Source organism: Melitaea cinxia, chromosome 4 (assembly GCF_905220565.1).
Source record: "Melitaea cinxia chromosome 4, ilMelCinx1.1, whole genome shotgun sequence".
NCBI lineage: Eukaryota > Metazoa > Arthropoda > Insecta > Lepidoptera > Nymphalidae > Melitaea > Melitaea cinxia.
Genome location: NC_059397.1, coordinates 15,888,632 through 15,903,356, shown reverse-complemented (window position 1 = coordinate 15,903,356; position 14,725 = coordinate 15,888,632). Strand labels below are relative to the sequence as shown.

General features: G+C 32.4%; 1 protein-coding gene across 1 annotated transcript in view; it reads left to right on the top strand.

Moving 5' to 3' along the window:
• The window catches only part of LOC123670308 (nose resistant to fluoxetine protein 6), a 55,570-nt gene extending 41,196 nt beyond the window's left edge, over positions 1-14,374 (top strand). Inside the window, exons 3-12 of the mRNA XM_045603812.1 lie at positions 1,732-1,925; positions 2,982-3,264; positions 3,838-4,001; positions 4,562-4,730; positions 5,699-5,892; positions 6,943-7,068; positions 7,838-8,043; positions 12,977-13,119; positions 13,504-13,615; positions 14,200-14,374. Of these exons, the coding sequence (XP_045459768.1) occupies positions 1,732-1,925; positions 2,982-3,264; positions 3,838-4,001; positions 4,562-4,730; positions 5,699-5,892; positions 6,943-7,068; positions 7,838-8,043; positions 12,977-13,119; positions 13,504-13,615; positions 14,200-14,288 (1,680 nt within the window). The 3' untranslated portion in view covers positions 14,289-14,374. The remainder of the gene's footprint in view (positions 1-1,731; positions 1,926-2,981; positions 3,265-3,837; positions 4,002-4,561; positions 4,731-5,698; positions 5,893-6,942; positions 7,069-7,837; positions 8,044-12,976; positions 13,120-13,503; positions 13,616-14,199) is intronic.
• Positions 14,375-14,725: the final 351 nt, after the last annotated feature.

The following is a 14,725-nucleotide window of genomic DNA, read 5'->3' as shown; positions in this document are numbered from 1 at the left end:
AAAGCAAATAAGTACGTAAAATATATAAATTATTAACTGATCATGTTTGCAGATTAATTAATAAATTGGCTAACATATCTAATGATGCGTTATCATTGTTACAGTTATTGAATTTATTAATTTATTATATTGTTAATTAATTACTAAACTATTTCAAATTTAGAATACGATAGTATATCATTTGTCCAATAAATTGTTATGTGTATCCAATTAAAAAATAGTGATTTGTTCTGGGGTTGAACAAGTTTGTTAATTTTTTAGGATTTTATTTTCGGAACGCAACATTTGTGCGCTTATTGCTTTTCGACAATTTTAAATGATCGATGCCACAAATAAATGATTGTTCTTTATAACAGTGACTAGTTACTCGTAACAAACGAAATTTTAAAATAATGATAATTTAAAAATATAATTATATAAAATTTTGTAGGTAGATTTTTTTTGTCAAAGTAAAATTTGAATGTCTCATTGACTGAAACCACTTTTTTACTTGGGACGAAAGGACGAGATCGTGCTTGAAGAGTTTAAGACAATTGTGTGTCGATTATAGACGAATTGATGTTGATGTTTTTTTTTTAACTGTGTCAAGTGAGTTATATAACAAAATAATTGGTTATTTGTTAACCATATATTTGCAAAACCATTGCCAAATTTTATGACGACGATAACCAGAATTCTCAGAACATTATTATAATGAATGTGCACCCAAAAAAAAAATAACTTAATCTTCACCTCGTTAGTGACTTCTACACAAAAAATATTTTCAATATTTTTCTTTCCTTTAAAAGAGATACATGTGTTAATTTTGGTTTGTAAATAAATAATCTAATAAGCGTTTCGCACTCAATGTCTCGAGTAGTACGTGAATTCTGTACTTAGTATCAAAGCACACACATTACATATACCCAATTGCCCAAACAGTGTCATGTGCGGAGATCGAAGTTGTAAGTACTAACGCATGAAATGGTTTTTATTAACGAAAAATGTATAAAAATTTCAAACAATTACAGTAAAAAAGGCTTTATTTTGGTTAGGTGTGTTTGGTTCCTTCCTTCTTCTTGTGGCTTATAAAATGAGTGATGTGCATTCCGCCCCTGGTCCCGTTTCGAGTAAAGTTACGTTCTGATTTTATAAGTTAAATGTTTATATGGTTTATACCTAATATTATTTAGGATATAGCTAAATTGTGTCTTAATTTATGAAAATCTGTATTTTAATATTTATAGTGTTAAAACATAAACCTGCTATGGGAATTAAGCATTGTTTCTTCTAACGTATAATCGATGAGATTTACAAATGTAAAACTAATCCATTCATATAACTACATAGACGAACTAAATTAAATTATAGCTTTACTTGGGTCACACACACGAACGTACACCTAGAAAAAAAAAATAATATTACTGATACAAATAAAAGAATGGTTGAGCTTATATTTAAGTTATTATTGGCCATACAGGTATTTGCCGTGGTTTGGGTGTTTGTGCAGTCCTTGTGGGTCTCCCCACCGTGCCTCGGAGAGCACGTAAAGCCGTCGGTCCCGTTTGTTATCATGTAATCACATGTATCACCTAATAGCGATCATTATAGTAGGGAATATATCGGCCAACCCGCATTGAAGCAGCGTGGTGGATTAAGCTCTGATCCTTCTCCTACATGGAAAAAGAGGCCTATGCCCAGTAGATATTACAGGCTCAAGCGTACACATTAATTGATATATATTATTTTTAGATCAGAACTGGAAGGGGTGAAACACTTCGGTGGGCCGTGTGCGTCCCAAGCGCATGTGACGCGAGTGCAGTAGAGGGTTTTGTTAGTGACGTGCTCTCTCATACTGTGGGCAACTCTACTGGTGTTGTTGTTACCGAGAGGGACTGCTACACTAGAAAACCTCTGACAGTTGACAAACTTGATATTGTTTTTATGTAAGTCTTACTAATATCTATAAATCTCCTACCTGTATTCTCCATTCTAGCATTGACGAGCATAGCTCCTTTTTTAAAATTAGTGGAAGCTATTAATCTGGAAGAAGAAGTTTTAGTAACTGAATTAGTTTAATCTCAAACGCTTCTGAGAGATTCAAGATATTACGCCAATTATTAGGATATTTTTTTACGTCCAATAAATACACATTCATTTGTTTCCAATGCCTATGTTTTCATCATATTTAACAGCATTTTTGTTTTTTTTTTTTACTTTGTAAATTCTTTCGAAGACTTAGATTGAAAAATTAACTGCCAGTCTTTCAAATTGTATTTTATGCAGAATATTATCAACTGGAATAACTTTATTATAAATTTGAATTTAATTTTTTTAAGAATGAAAATGAGATCGAAAGAGTTAATTGAAAATATTTGATAACTAGAAACATTTTTAATTTTTTTATGTTACTGAAATACATTAAAACGATTGGCAAAGTCCCACTAATGTATTTTAAATTAAAAAATAGTTTAGACAATGAACTATGCAAGCTAATTGATAAATGTTTAAATAATATCGTTTTTTGGCTTTTATTGTTTTATAAAAAGAATTTTCTTTATGTAAGACTTAGCGTTCTTTATAAAAAACTTATTATTTTCATGTCTGTTACAGATGTTTTTCCTAAGGAAAGTTTTTCGTAGGTAATGGCAGTTGGACATGTTATGAAATTACGTTATATTTCTGTAATACAGATTTGTAGTTGAAAATTTTTATCTATTATTTACATATTTTTTCAAGTATGTTATTGATATCTCTTGCTAAATCTGATAGTATTGTATATGCGAAAGTTGGTGAAAAACAAATTTGGAAAGTTGGTGAAATTAGTAAACTGAATATGATGAAATTGGAACGTTGATAACTGGACATCCTGTGATAATACACATGGTCTGCTTTTCATGACAATGTTCCTACTAATTGGAAACTACGCGGATGTAACCAAGGAGCGCTGTTTGTAAAGACATTTAGCTTTATTTTATTCGTTTATTTGTTTTTGCTTTCAGAGGCATAATTGTATTCTTCTTGATGGTCCTCGTAGTAACTACAATCTTCGAAATATACACGTTTCACTGTGGTACAAAAAACAGCAGCCCAGTCCGTGATCTGATCATTTCGTTTTCACTTATCAACAATTTTAAGAAGATATTATCAACGAAACATAACAACCTCCTCGGGTTAGAATGTGTCAATGGAATCAGAGGTTTAGCAATGCTATTTATAGTAGCGGGTCATGCCTGTGCGTTCATTGGAAGCGGCCCTGTCATGGACGCCGATTCATGGGATCAAGTAAGTATTTTTCAAAATACGCTTTAGTAATGATTAATGCGATTGATTGATTTATTTATATATTCAAAGTTCTCAACGAAATATGTTTCACCTTTTGTTTGAAATTCTTTTAGAATTTCTAGACCCAGAAACTCCAGTTAACTAATTAATTAATTGATGGTTTAACTTCTTTTATTCATGCAATCGCATTCAATCAATCAATTAGTACTTAGAACTGTAATTCTCTTATCTATACTATATCAATCACTTTATCACGTATCTCATCAATCCTCCTGTATACAGGAGTAGGGATGGGACGTAATTTAGTATAAAACTCCACTGCGGCTTGGCAGATAACTTCTCTAAAAGGAATAATGAACTTTATACACTACTTATGATAGCAACCGACCCCCAGATAATCACTATGAGCAGAGTGACATAACATGATCACTCGAACCAAACAAATTTTACCACAAATCGTAGCGCCAATTGGAATTATCAATATTGACGCTAAAATTGTTACAATAATTTTATTTTATGATTAAACTTTCATCATGTTACATACGAAATCTTAAATTTGTTTTATATTTCCAGCTCGTCCGTGATCCGATGAACGCTTTCCTTGTGAACAACCCGTTGATAGTGGATAGTTTTCTATTCCTGAGTGCATTTCTCTTTTGCCGGCTCTTGCTTATTGAGCTGGACAAACGAAGAGGCCGTTTGAACGTATTGCCAATATTGATTTTCCGCTATATTAGGTGAGAATTTACTGTTCATTCGACTTTTATTACGAAATGTTGTTCTATATTCAAATTATTGTATTTTAGTAATTGTGGTAAATATGTTGTGTGAAATATACTCGTATATGTTTTTAAATTCACTTCATCCTATCGCAGTCCACTGCTGGACATAGGCCTCCCTAAGATGTGGCAAAATGGGGTGAACTTATATGTTTTGCCCATAGACACCACGCTGGGCAGGCGGGTTGGTGACTGCAGGGCTGGTTTTGTCTCAGCGAAGAGGCTGCTGCCCGTTTTCGACCTGTGTATTTCAAAGCTAGTAGTTGGATGGTTAACCGCTATCCGTCGGTTTTTTAAGTTCCAAGGTGGTAGTGGATCTATGTTATCCCTCGGTCACCTCTTACGACACCCACGGAAAGAGAGGCGATGGGCTGTATTCTTTACTGTCGTAACAACACAGCAGTGTTTTGAATTGAGAAAACCTATTTATTGTGTAATGTATAAAATTTTCACGAGAATTATAGAAACAAAATATCTATAATTATAACCTGTGTTTATAATTTCTTTTTCTTTTCAAGGGTAGCACCAGCCTACATGGTAGTTTTATTGTTTTATATGACGTGGTTACCAAAAATCGGGGAAGGACCGCTATGGGACGCTAAACTAAAACTGGAGCAAGATAGATGCATCGACAGCTGGTGGGCTAATATATTATTTGTTAATAACTACGTAAACACCGACAGGATGGTAATTATATTATAATTATGCACTAATTACGTAAGATTGGTAGGGCATAGCAGAACATATCCTATTCAAAATGTGGAACAGCTTGATTGGAGATGTACCTCGACCTTACCATTATGAAGACCACAGATAAGTATCAAAGCTTTCAAGCAATGTTGTATTTCTATGGTGAGTAAGGTGACCGGAGCTCCTGAGGGGCAATGGAGATAGGGTCGACAACGCTTGTTTGATACTTCTATTGTTGCAGGCGCCTATAAGCTACGGTAATCGCTAATCGGTTTCCCGACTTAGTAGTATAAAAAAACTAACAAATATATAACAATAACTAATAAATTCAAAATTGAAGATTCGCATAATTTAATAAGGCCTCAAAAGTACTTCAGATTCGATGTTGACAGCACATTTATTTATCGCTTAGTAATTTAATTATAATTAAAATAAATCTATCGATTTGGAATGTTTCTATGAATGTTTTCTGTTGACAAGCATCGGTCGTAGCTTCAAGAGTTATTCGCATAGCTTTATCTAATAATAGTATAATATATTACATATTATGTAGTCACATGTCTTGCGTAGAAGCCGTTACAAGCCTACAAATCTTTACATTTATACATAAAACCTTTTGTCTAGAAAGGAAATATTTACTTTGATTGAATATTTCAACGCTTGGCGAATACCTCTCGTTATGTTATTAAGTAACGAACTACATTCTGCTCTATTAGCGCATTGGAGGAAATTGCACTTTTGTTCCAATTTGATATGTGAAATTTTTTACGATACTAAATACATATTTAGGAAAATTCTTCAAGGAAATACTAGTCGGCCTTGAATTTATCCCTCTCATTTATTTTAATAAATACACATTTAATAGTTACATATACATATTTGTAAACTTAATAAGTGTTTCAAAACTATCATTATATAGTAAAATATAAGTTATTTCACCTTATCATTATACCATTATTTCACAGTGTATGTTTCAAGCCTGGTATTTAGCGGTGGATACGCAGATGTTCTTCATGGCACCGTTCTTTATCTACACTCTGTGGCACTGGAGACGATTCGGTCCTATTCTCACGGCGCTGGCAACTATCGTTTCCCTTATCATCCCAGCTGTTATCACATATAGAGATAGTCTGGACCCTACGATGCTGCTTTTCGCTAAGTACGTTGTTTTTAAAAGCCTGAAGCTACTATTTGAGTTTTTGTTCGTGTATCGAAATATTAGATTCTCCCCGCGGCGGTTTCAAATCTATTATGTGGCTATGTTTTGTCTTAGTTTTTCGTTATATTATCATATAGATTTTACTTTCGGTCTTACTTGCGATTGAATGTTATGACATATAAATATTGGTCGCTTATTTTTAGTCTTGCTTTAAATTGTAAAAGTAATATTAGTGATATGATTGTGTTTGCAGGAAAACGAAAAAAAAATCGACTTCAATTATATCAACAAGTACTACAACGTAGGTAGACGAAAAATTAGTTAAGTAAATACGCATTATCAAAGATTACTCCAAAAGTTGTAATCAGATCTCGATTAAATTTAAATGTAACCATCGGCTTTTGATTAAATTAAAAATCATTAAAATCGGTACACCCAGTAAAAAGTTATGCGGATTTTCGTGTTTCCCTTGATTTATCTGGGATCCCATCATCAGATCCCGGTTTCCTTATCATGGTACCACACCAAGGATATCTCCTTTCTAACAAAAAACAAATTTTATCAAAATCGGTTCATAAACGACGAAGCTATCTTCGAACATACATATATATAAGTATATATACGGTCGAATTGAGTAACCTCCTCCTTTTTTGAAGTCGGTTAAAAATGAAATTAATTGCAAATGTTTATTGCGCCATAAGGTACATATTTCATGAACATCATAAAACTTTTGATTAAGGACCTCATTATTCCTCTTTATAATATCTTTATAGTTCCAGCTTTCGATAGCCTTAGATTATTTTTTACATTACATTTTAATACAAATAGTCTAGCTTTAGCTGATTTGAAGTGCCGCTTATGAAAGTGTTACGTTTTTTTTTTTGATTTTTAAGCAAATTTATTTACTAACAAAGTATTCCCTATATTTATTTGAAATACTGAAAACTACAACTAAAATGTAAACTTATCTATACATATCAAAAGTACATTCCTAAGTAAATAAATTATGAAGGATAACTAGGTCATTAACCCTGTACATATTTTTTTCAGAGAGTGCGGGGACTTTGCTACGAATTTTTACTTTGTCAATGCTTATGTAAAAACTCATATGAAGATGACTCCATATTTCATGGGCTTACTGACAGGGTATATATTGCATAGGATTCAAACAGAAAAGTAAGTGTGCTAATTTATTATTATAATACCTTTATATTACTTTCTGCTTCTGCATCAGCCTGTAATATCCCACTACTGGGCATAGGCCTCTTTCCCCATGTAGGAGAAGTTATCAGAGCTTAGTCCACCACACTGCTTCAATGCGGATTGGCGGATATATTGCCTACTATGAGTAACGATCGCTATCAGGTGTACATGATAAAAACCGGGACGGACGGCTTAACGTGCTCTCCGAGACACGGTGGGGAGATCCACAAGGACTGCACAAACACCCAGACCACGGAAAACACCTGTATGTCCAATACAGATGGTTGTCATTTGCGGGGATCGAACCCGAAACCGCCAGCGCAACAGGTACGATCCATGGCTGTGACCGTTGCGCCAACGCGGCGTCTCGATTATATTACTTTAGTTACACCTATTTTTAGTGTTCTTTTAACATCATTAAGTAATTAGTTGTGACTTAACTGATTTCATACTTAATTATATCTATTGCCACTGAAATTTTATCTTCCCTTTAAAACTCTCTGCTTATTGCCATTCATTTTATGCTTTGTTGTAATTTCATTGACTTATAATGTTGTCAAATAATTTTATAATAAACGATAAAAATTACTTAAACAAAATATAACTCTTTTAAGCAATTGAAACTCTTCATTTTCTGGAGGCTTCTGACACAGAACCAAACTTAATTAAAAAAAAAAGGTTTTAGACTTAAAAAAAATTGACATAGTCTAAGATACCGAAATTAATGTTGTCTTTTTTCTAGATACGAACTTTCAAATGTTCTAAAAATCTTCGGTTGGTTGACGAGTATCATCTTGGGAACTGTGACAGCATTTTCTATTACCGTTTTCTTTCAAGACTGGTATCAGTACAGTAGGATCGAAGCCGCTGCGTATATATCATTACACAAATTCGCTTGGGGTATCGCAAACGGCTGGTTGATTGTGGCCTGTGCCACTGGAAATGGAGGTAAGTTATTAATATTTAAGGTACTTCGTTATGGTTTGATGCGATTTGAATATTATTTTTAATGAAATTTTATACACTACACATATAAATGAAAGGTAAATAATTAAACCTAAGAAATCATCAACAGATGTTGAGAAACCTGATGATTTTCATACAATGAATGATAATGCTGTCAAGTTACCGTTGTATACTTTTGATCGATACGAATTTTAATAAACATATAAAAAATATCATTCAGAATTTCTGCGTGAATTGGTGAAGTAATAGTAATAATTGAAGAAGTAGTTTTTGAAGTTAATTTTTAATGTGTATTTAAAATTTTAGTTACATCAAAAAATAAAAAGTAAAATATAGTCCGTGACCATGGTTGCTCTAAAGTATCCAAAACGTCAGGAATTTTAAATTTAATAAAACCGCGATAAAATCAGAAAAAAGTTGTTTCATTACAATTAAAATATACAATATTGCAATTAACACAAAGATATATTTTTCTGCATACCTCATATCAATATTGTCCTTTAATTCTCGGATCATGGTCTAAGTAACTTGTGTTTAATTACTGTATTATTTAATTATTATTTATTTATTTTTATTTATTTATCAAACTATATTGCACACACACACACACACAAAATATATTTCAGAACGATTAGATACAAAAACAAGTAATGTATGCAAAGGCCGCCTTATCGATAATAGTGATCTCTTCCAGGCAACCTTTAACAAGTAGTATATGAAAAATATGTCGGTAATAGTGCGCAATCAACAACGCAAGTTTATTATATTAATTATTGCAAGTTGCAAGTTTATTATATTGGCATTATTATTATTATATTAATTGCTTCTAATAGGAGGGTGGATAAATGTGTGATTAATTTAAATTTATTGTCTCATTAGTTATTAAATAGTATTGTCATAAACCTTCGTGATTTTTAATGTTATTTATAATAAATAAGCTACATTATTGTTTATTTGATAAATAAATAAATAAAATCTAATGTATAGTATATTAAATATATTATGTATGTAATAAAAGCACTTTATTGGAGGATTCAAGGTTGGGCTTTCACCTTCGTAGAGGAAGCAAAGCAATCTCTCACCTACTTTATATGGATGATTTGAAGCTTTTCGCATCCAAACTACCAGACTTATACAAGTTGTTAAAAATAACAGAAACCTTTAGCACTTGTATAAGAATAGAGTTTGGTGTGGATAAATGCGCTGTCATCCATGTAGAAAGAGGTAGAATTGTATCATCAGAAAATTTACAACTTAACAACTCTTTGTCTTTTAGATCTCTCAACGAAGGTGAAACCTATAAATATCTCGGAATGTCAGAGGCATTGGGCATTGATGACGGAGCCATGAAACAACTGGTAAAGGAAAGATTCTTTGGCCGGCTGAAGAAAGTTCTCCACAGCTTTCTTTCGGGCGGTAACAAGGTGCGTGCCTTTAACAGTTGGGTTATGCCCTTAATCGTCTATACCTTTGGCATTTTGAGATGGACTCAAACGGAATTAGATACCCTTGATCGCCAAGTCCGTAAACTGTTAACAGCGTACCGAATACACCATCCTCGATCGTCTGTGATGAGATTATACATCCCACGAAAATGTGGGGGTCGTGGCTTTTTAAACGCTAAAAATCTCCACAATCGTGAGGTGTGTTATCTCAGAGAGTATTTTTTAAATATGAAAAACGATATGCACATGGACGTTGTTGCAGTTGATAGGGGCTTTACTCCGCTGTCCTTAGGCAAAGAGAAATGGCGTAAGCCTATAGTAATGCGTACCGTTGACCGCGTGGCCGTATGGAAGAGCAAGGAATTACATGGCCGGTTCTACAAAGTTCTGACAGACCCAGATGTAGACCAGCCCAGCTCTATATCCTGGTTACAACACGGGAACCTCTTCGGAGAAACCGAAGGTTTTGTCTGTGCAATTATGGACGAAGTTATTAAGACGAATAACTACCGGAAACATATCATGAAAGATGGAACTCCAGACATATGCCGAGCTTGCCATAAGCCTGGAGAATCCATTAGACATGTTGTTTCCGGTTGTAGTCATCTTGCTAACGGTGAGTACTTGCATAGACATAACCAAGTAGCCAGGATTATACACCAACAACTTGCAATTCGGTACGGCCTCGTTGAAAATGAGTTGCCTTATTATAGGTATAGCCCAACGCCATTTCTTGAGAATGGTCGTGCATTGCTCTACTGGGATCGATCTATTGTCACTGACAGGTTTATTGCAGCCAATAAACCTGATATAGTGCTAGTAGACCGATCAGCGCGCCGAGCAATTATTGTTGACATTACAGTTCCACATGACGATAATCTCGTAAAGGCCGAAAAAGAAAAATTAAGTAAATATTTAGACCTTGCCCACGAGATTACCGGCATGTGGAATGTAGACTCAACAATAATTGTTCCTATTGTTGTATCGGTTAATGGTCTATTAGCGAAGAGTTTCGACCAACACCTTAAGAAACTCTCACTTGACTGTTGGATCAAGGGTCAGATACAAAAGGCAGTGTTGCTTGAAACGGCCCGCATTGTGAGGAGGTTCCTCAGCCTGGAACCTTAACTACCGGTGGCCTGGGCCTCAACCTGCCATCGGAGGACTACTATTTTTATATTTTTAAATATTTTTATTTGTCTTTTTTATAAATATATTTAAAAATGTAATCCTAAGAAAATATACTGAATAAAAGAAATAATAATAATGTTTAAAACTACAGTAGCAGTAGTGTAAATTGATAGTGTTCTCAGGATAACGTTTGAAAACTAAGACACGTAGGAAATTCGCAAGAGAAGTACAGAAACTAACATAATTCATGATACCTGCGCCAAGAATTTTTAAGTCTGTAAACGGTGGAGAATGAAACATTTATTACTAAAATAGTTTAATTTATTTTATCGCGTGATGGAACCCTAGTTCTACGATTTTTTTGTTTGGCAGTTTCTAATTCGTTTCGGGTTATATATTATGAAAAGAAAGGAATTACGGTACTATTTTTAATTAAATATCTTCGCGTAGAAGATTAAAATTATAACCGCCATGTCGATTATTAGAATTAGCTATAAATATAAAAAATAAAATAAAATAATTGCAAATAGTTTACATAAAATATAAAACTCATACCAAATTTCCAGCTAACAATCATATTTTAATAATGTACCTGGATGCGGACGCATTGCACAGATTAAAAAAAATCTTTTTAAGAATCTATATTAAAATAAATGGATTCCATAAATCATTTTAATTTGAAATCGCCGGCGGGAAAAGCACGTGTAGCAATTTTAACGTGCATATTTTTTATAAGTAAATAACTTTTATTAAAACGTAGGATAAAAAATAGTTTATTTTCAAACTATATATTTTGGAAAGGATAATAAAAAAATATACGAAAAGTTCAGTGGAATATTTAGTTTTGTTTCATTCTCCTTGCATACTCAGTAAAGTATTTATAGCAATATCAAACTCATATTATTTTTTAAATGATTTTATTAGCGAAAGAATATTAATAATATACTAAAGTATTTAAATTATTAAACAATGCCATTAATCAAATTATACAATAGATTTCTATGCCATAGTTAATATTAAAATAAAATAATGTTTTTAACATTGTATTTATCATTAGTTGTGTCATTGTTTGATAACCAATCTTAGATTTTGTCTATAAATGATGTCAATTTTGGTTTAGGCTAATGGTTTTTGTATAGTCCAAAAAATAATTATAACGATCCAATACAATGAATCTATACATATAATAAAATGGTAGGAAAGTCAAAACTGTACATCGAATATTTTTTTAAAAGAATACTTGGGGTGTGATCTACAATCGATACCGAAGCCAAAAATATAGTTTTTAGAATTTTTGTCTGTTTGTCTGTTTGTCTGTATGTATGTCCGGGATAAACTCAAAAAGTGCCGCATGGATTTACTTTAAATTTGGCACGAATATTATTAAGAAGTCGGGTCAACATATAGGCTACATATTATCACCTACCGGAACGAGCAGTGAACCTTTATTTCCTCAACGCATTCTGTAACAACGTGGATTATAACGACGCATATTTGAATGTTGTTGTTATTATGTTAATAAGCATGCTATATAAGCTAGCTTCACACTATAAAAATCACGCAATATAAGTAACTAAGCCGATAAACATAATTAAATGAATATAAGTAGACAAGACAATTTTAAAGCAGCGACATCTATGAGATTTTTCTGTAGATATGAAATGTAAAGAAACGGGTAAATGAATGTTATTTTAAAAGGTATAATCGTAGGTATTTTTGGTGCTGTATAGCGTTCACGCAGACGACGTCACGGGCAGCAGCTAGTAAATATATATTTTTATAGATTTAGGATGTTTGTAATATAGACTTGACATCGGAACTCGACAATCCGTCTTCCGAATTTGCTGTTGACAAATTTTACAATCTCTTAAACGACAAATTGAGAAATATGTGCCCCTGACAAAATCAAAATCTCCTCGCTATCCAATGTGGTTTTCCAAAAGTCTAATTTCTAGATCTAGGCGAAAAACTAAGATGTGGATGCGATAGAAAACTTACAGTTCATTACGAGACTATCAAGAATTTAATTTACTACGTAAGCTAGTCATACTACTACTTAGGAACTGCTATAATCAACGTAGAAATGTCTCTTAAAGACAATATAAAGTTCTTTTGGAAATACACGTCTGATTTAAACGAAACTAACTCAGTATATATAAATGTATAGCAATATATACAAGGCAATTTTTAATGTCAACCCGGCTGTCCAGCGTGGTGACTATGGGCAAAACACACGAGTTCGCACCATATTTAGCGCGAACTTGTGGAGGCCTATGTCCAGCAGTGGACTGCAATAGGCTGAAATGATGATGATGATGATGAATTTTTAATGATTGCAGGTATTTTAGGGAAACTGCTGTCATGGAAATTTCTCGTGCCTATATCAAGATTGACTTTCTGTTCATATCTGGTTAACGGGATCATCGAGTTGTATTATGTGGGTCAATTGAGACATCCCCTTCACACAAATTACTTTACAGTAGTAAGTAATTAGTCTTATTGTATGGTAATTTTCTAAGGAATCCTTTTTTGTTATTTAACTAAAAGTAACGCTTCTTTTTGTCAGTCATGTAATATTTAATCTATGTTTTTTTTTTTTTTTTTAATAATATTTAATTACAATATTTGAACTTTTAAAAGAAAGTATTTATACGATTACTAAAGAGGTGGATTACTTAAATTTATAATATTATGGATATTTTTTTTTATAAATAAACGCTTCACCCTCAACGGCCCCCAGTTGGATTTTCTCCTGTGTTGGGGGTCCGGAATTAAAATTAGAATGGAAAATTCGAAGTTCATTTATGAAGTCTTATCATTATTTAATTGACGTGTTGAATAATGTATTTTATTATGTTAATTTCAGGCAGCCAATGCAATTTCGCATGTAATCCTAACATTCATTCTTGGCATATTTTTATGTATTCTATTCGAGTCTCCTCTGCATGGAATTGAAAAGATACTAGTCAGAATGATAAGTAAGTCATGTTACTTAAATTTTTCATTTTCGAGAGATATACATAAGTGCTAAATTTCAGGTAATGTAATGTTTAAAGTAAAATAAAATATTCCCTTTTTTAAATCAGTTAACTTTAAAATAGTAAAAGTAAAAATATTTAAAAAAAAAAACATGTCGTTGAAAAGATTTTCGAATACAATCTCGAATATTTTACTACCATTTGTCTTTGGCGTGCGTTATCAAATCAAATCGAAAATAATTTTATGCAAATAGGCTTGAAAAAGCACCTTTGAATCGTAATTTTACAAATTTAAATTGTAAAATGATTGTTATTTTCGAAGTGAAGCTAACATCGATTCGGAATGTAGATTCTGCAGAGAAGAATCGGCAAGAAACTCCGCAGTTACTCTTTTGAAAAATAATATATAAACTGTGTTTTAGTAAAAATTTTACCTACAGGTGCGAGATTAATTTAATCCACTTGCTTTATAAAAATGTTAGCTACAGTTTTTGGAATCGCGCTTGCAAAAACAAAATTGTTAAATAATTATCTTTTTAAGGACATACATATCTCGAACTTATACTTATATTTATATTTTTCAGGTCGACCAGTACTTAGCGACAATGGATTAAAACAAGATGGATCCCGCGAAACATCCCGAATTAGTAGTCAAAGTAAACTTGATACGTAGCAGTTTCATAATCGCCGATAAAAGACATAGGTTAGCAGCTGTAATATTGCTTTAAATAAATCAATATGATATCGATTGTAAATATATTTTTGAAGTTTTACTTTGTACAAAGTTAATTTTTAGTTGGTCATGTTTTTTTTGTAAATATGGTAATCTATATGTATTTTATTAAATATAATGTATATCATTTTGTACGTTAATTATATTTGTAAGTAAATATAAGTAGGTTAAAAGTTTGTATACAATCATTTTATCAGGTACTAGGCAATTTTATTTGTATTAAACTTGACCGTTATCATTTCCCTTTAAATCGGATTTTTATGAGTGATATACAGTAAAACTAAAAATCTTCTTTTTTTTAAAATCAGTTAAGTAACTACAGGTTAACGTAAATTTAATACGTGTTTTGTTAGAAAATTAACCGAAAACGCTCTACC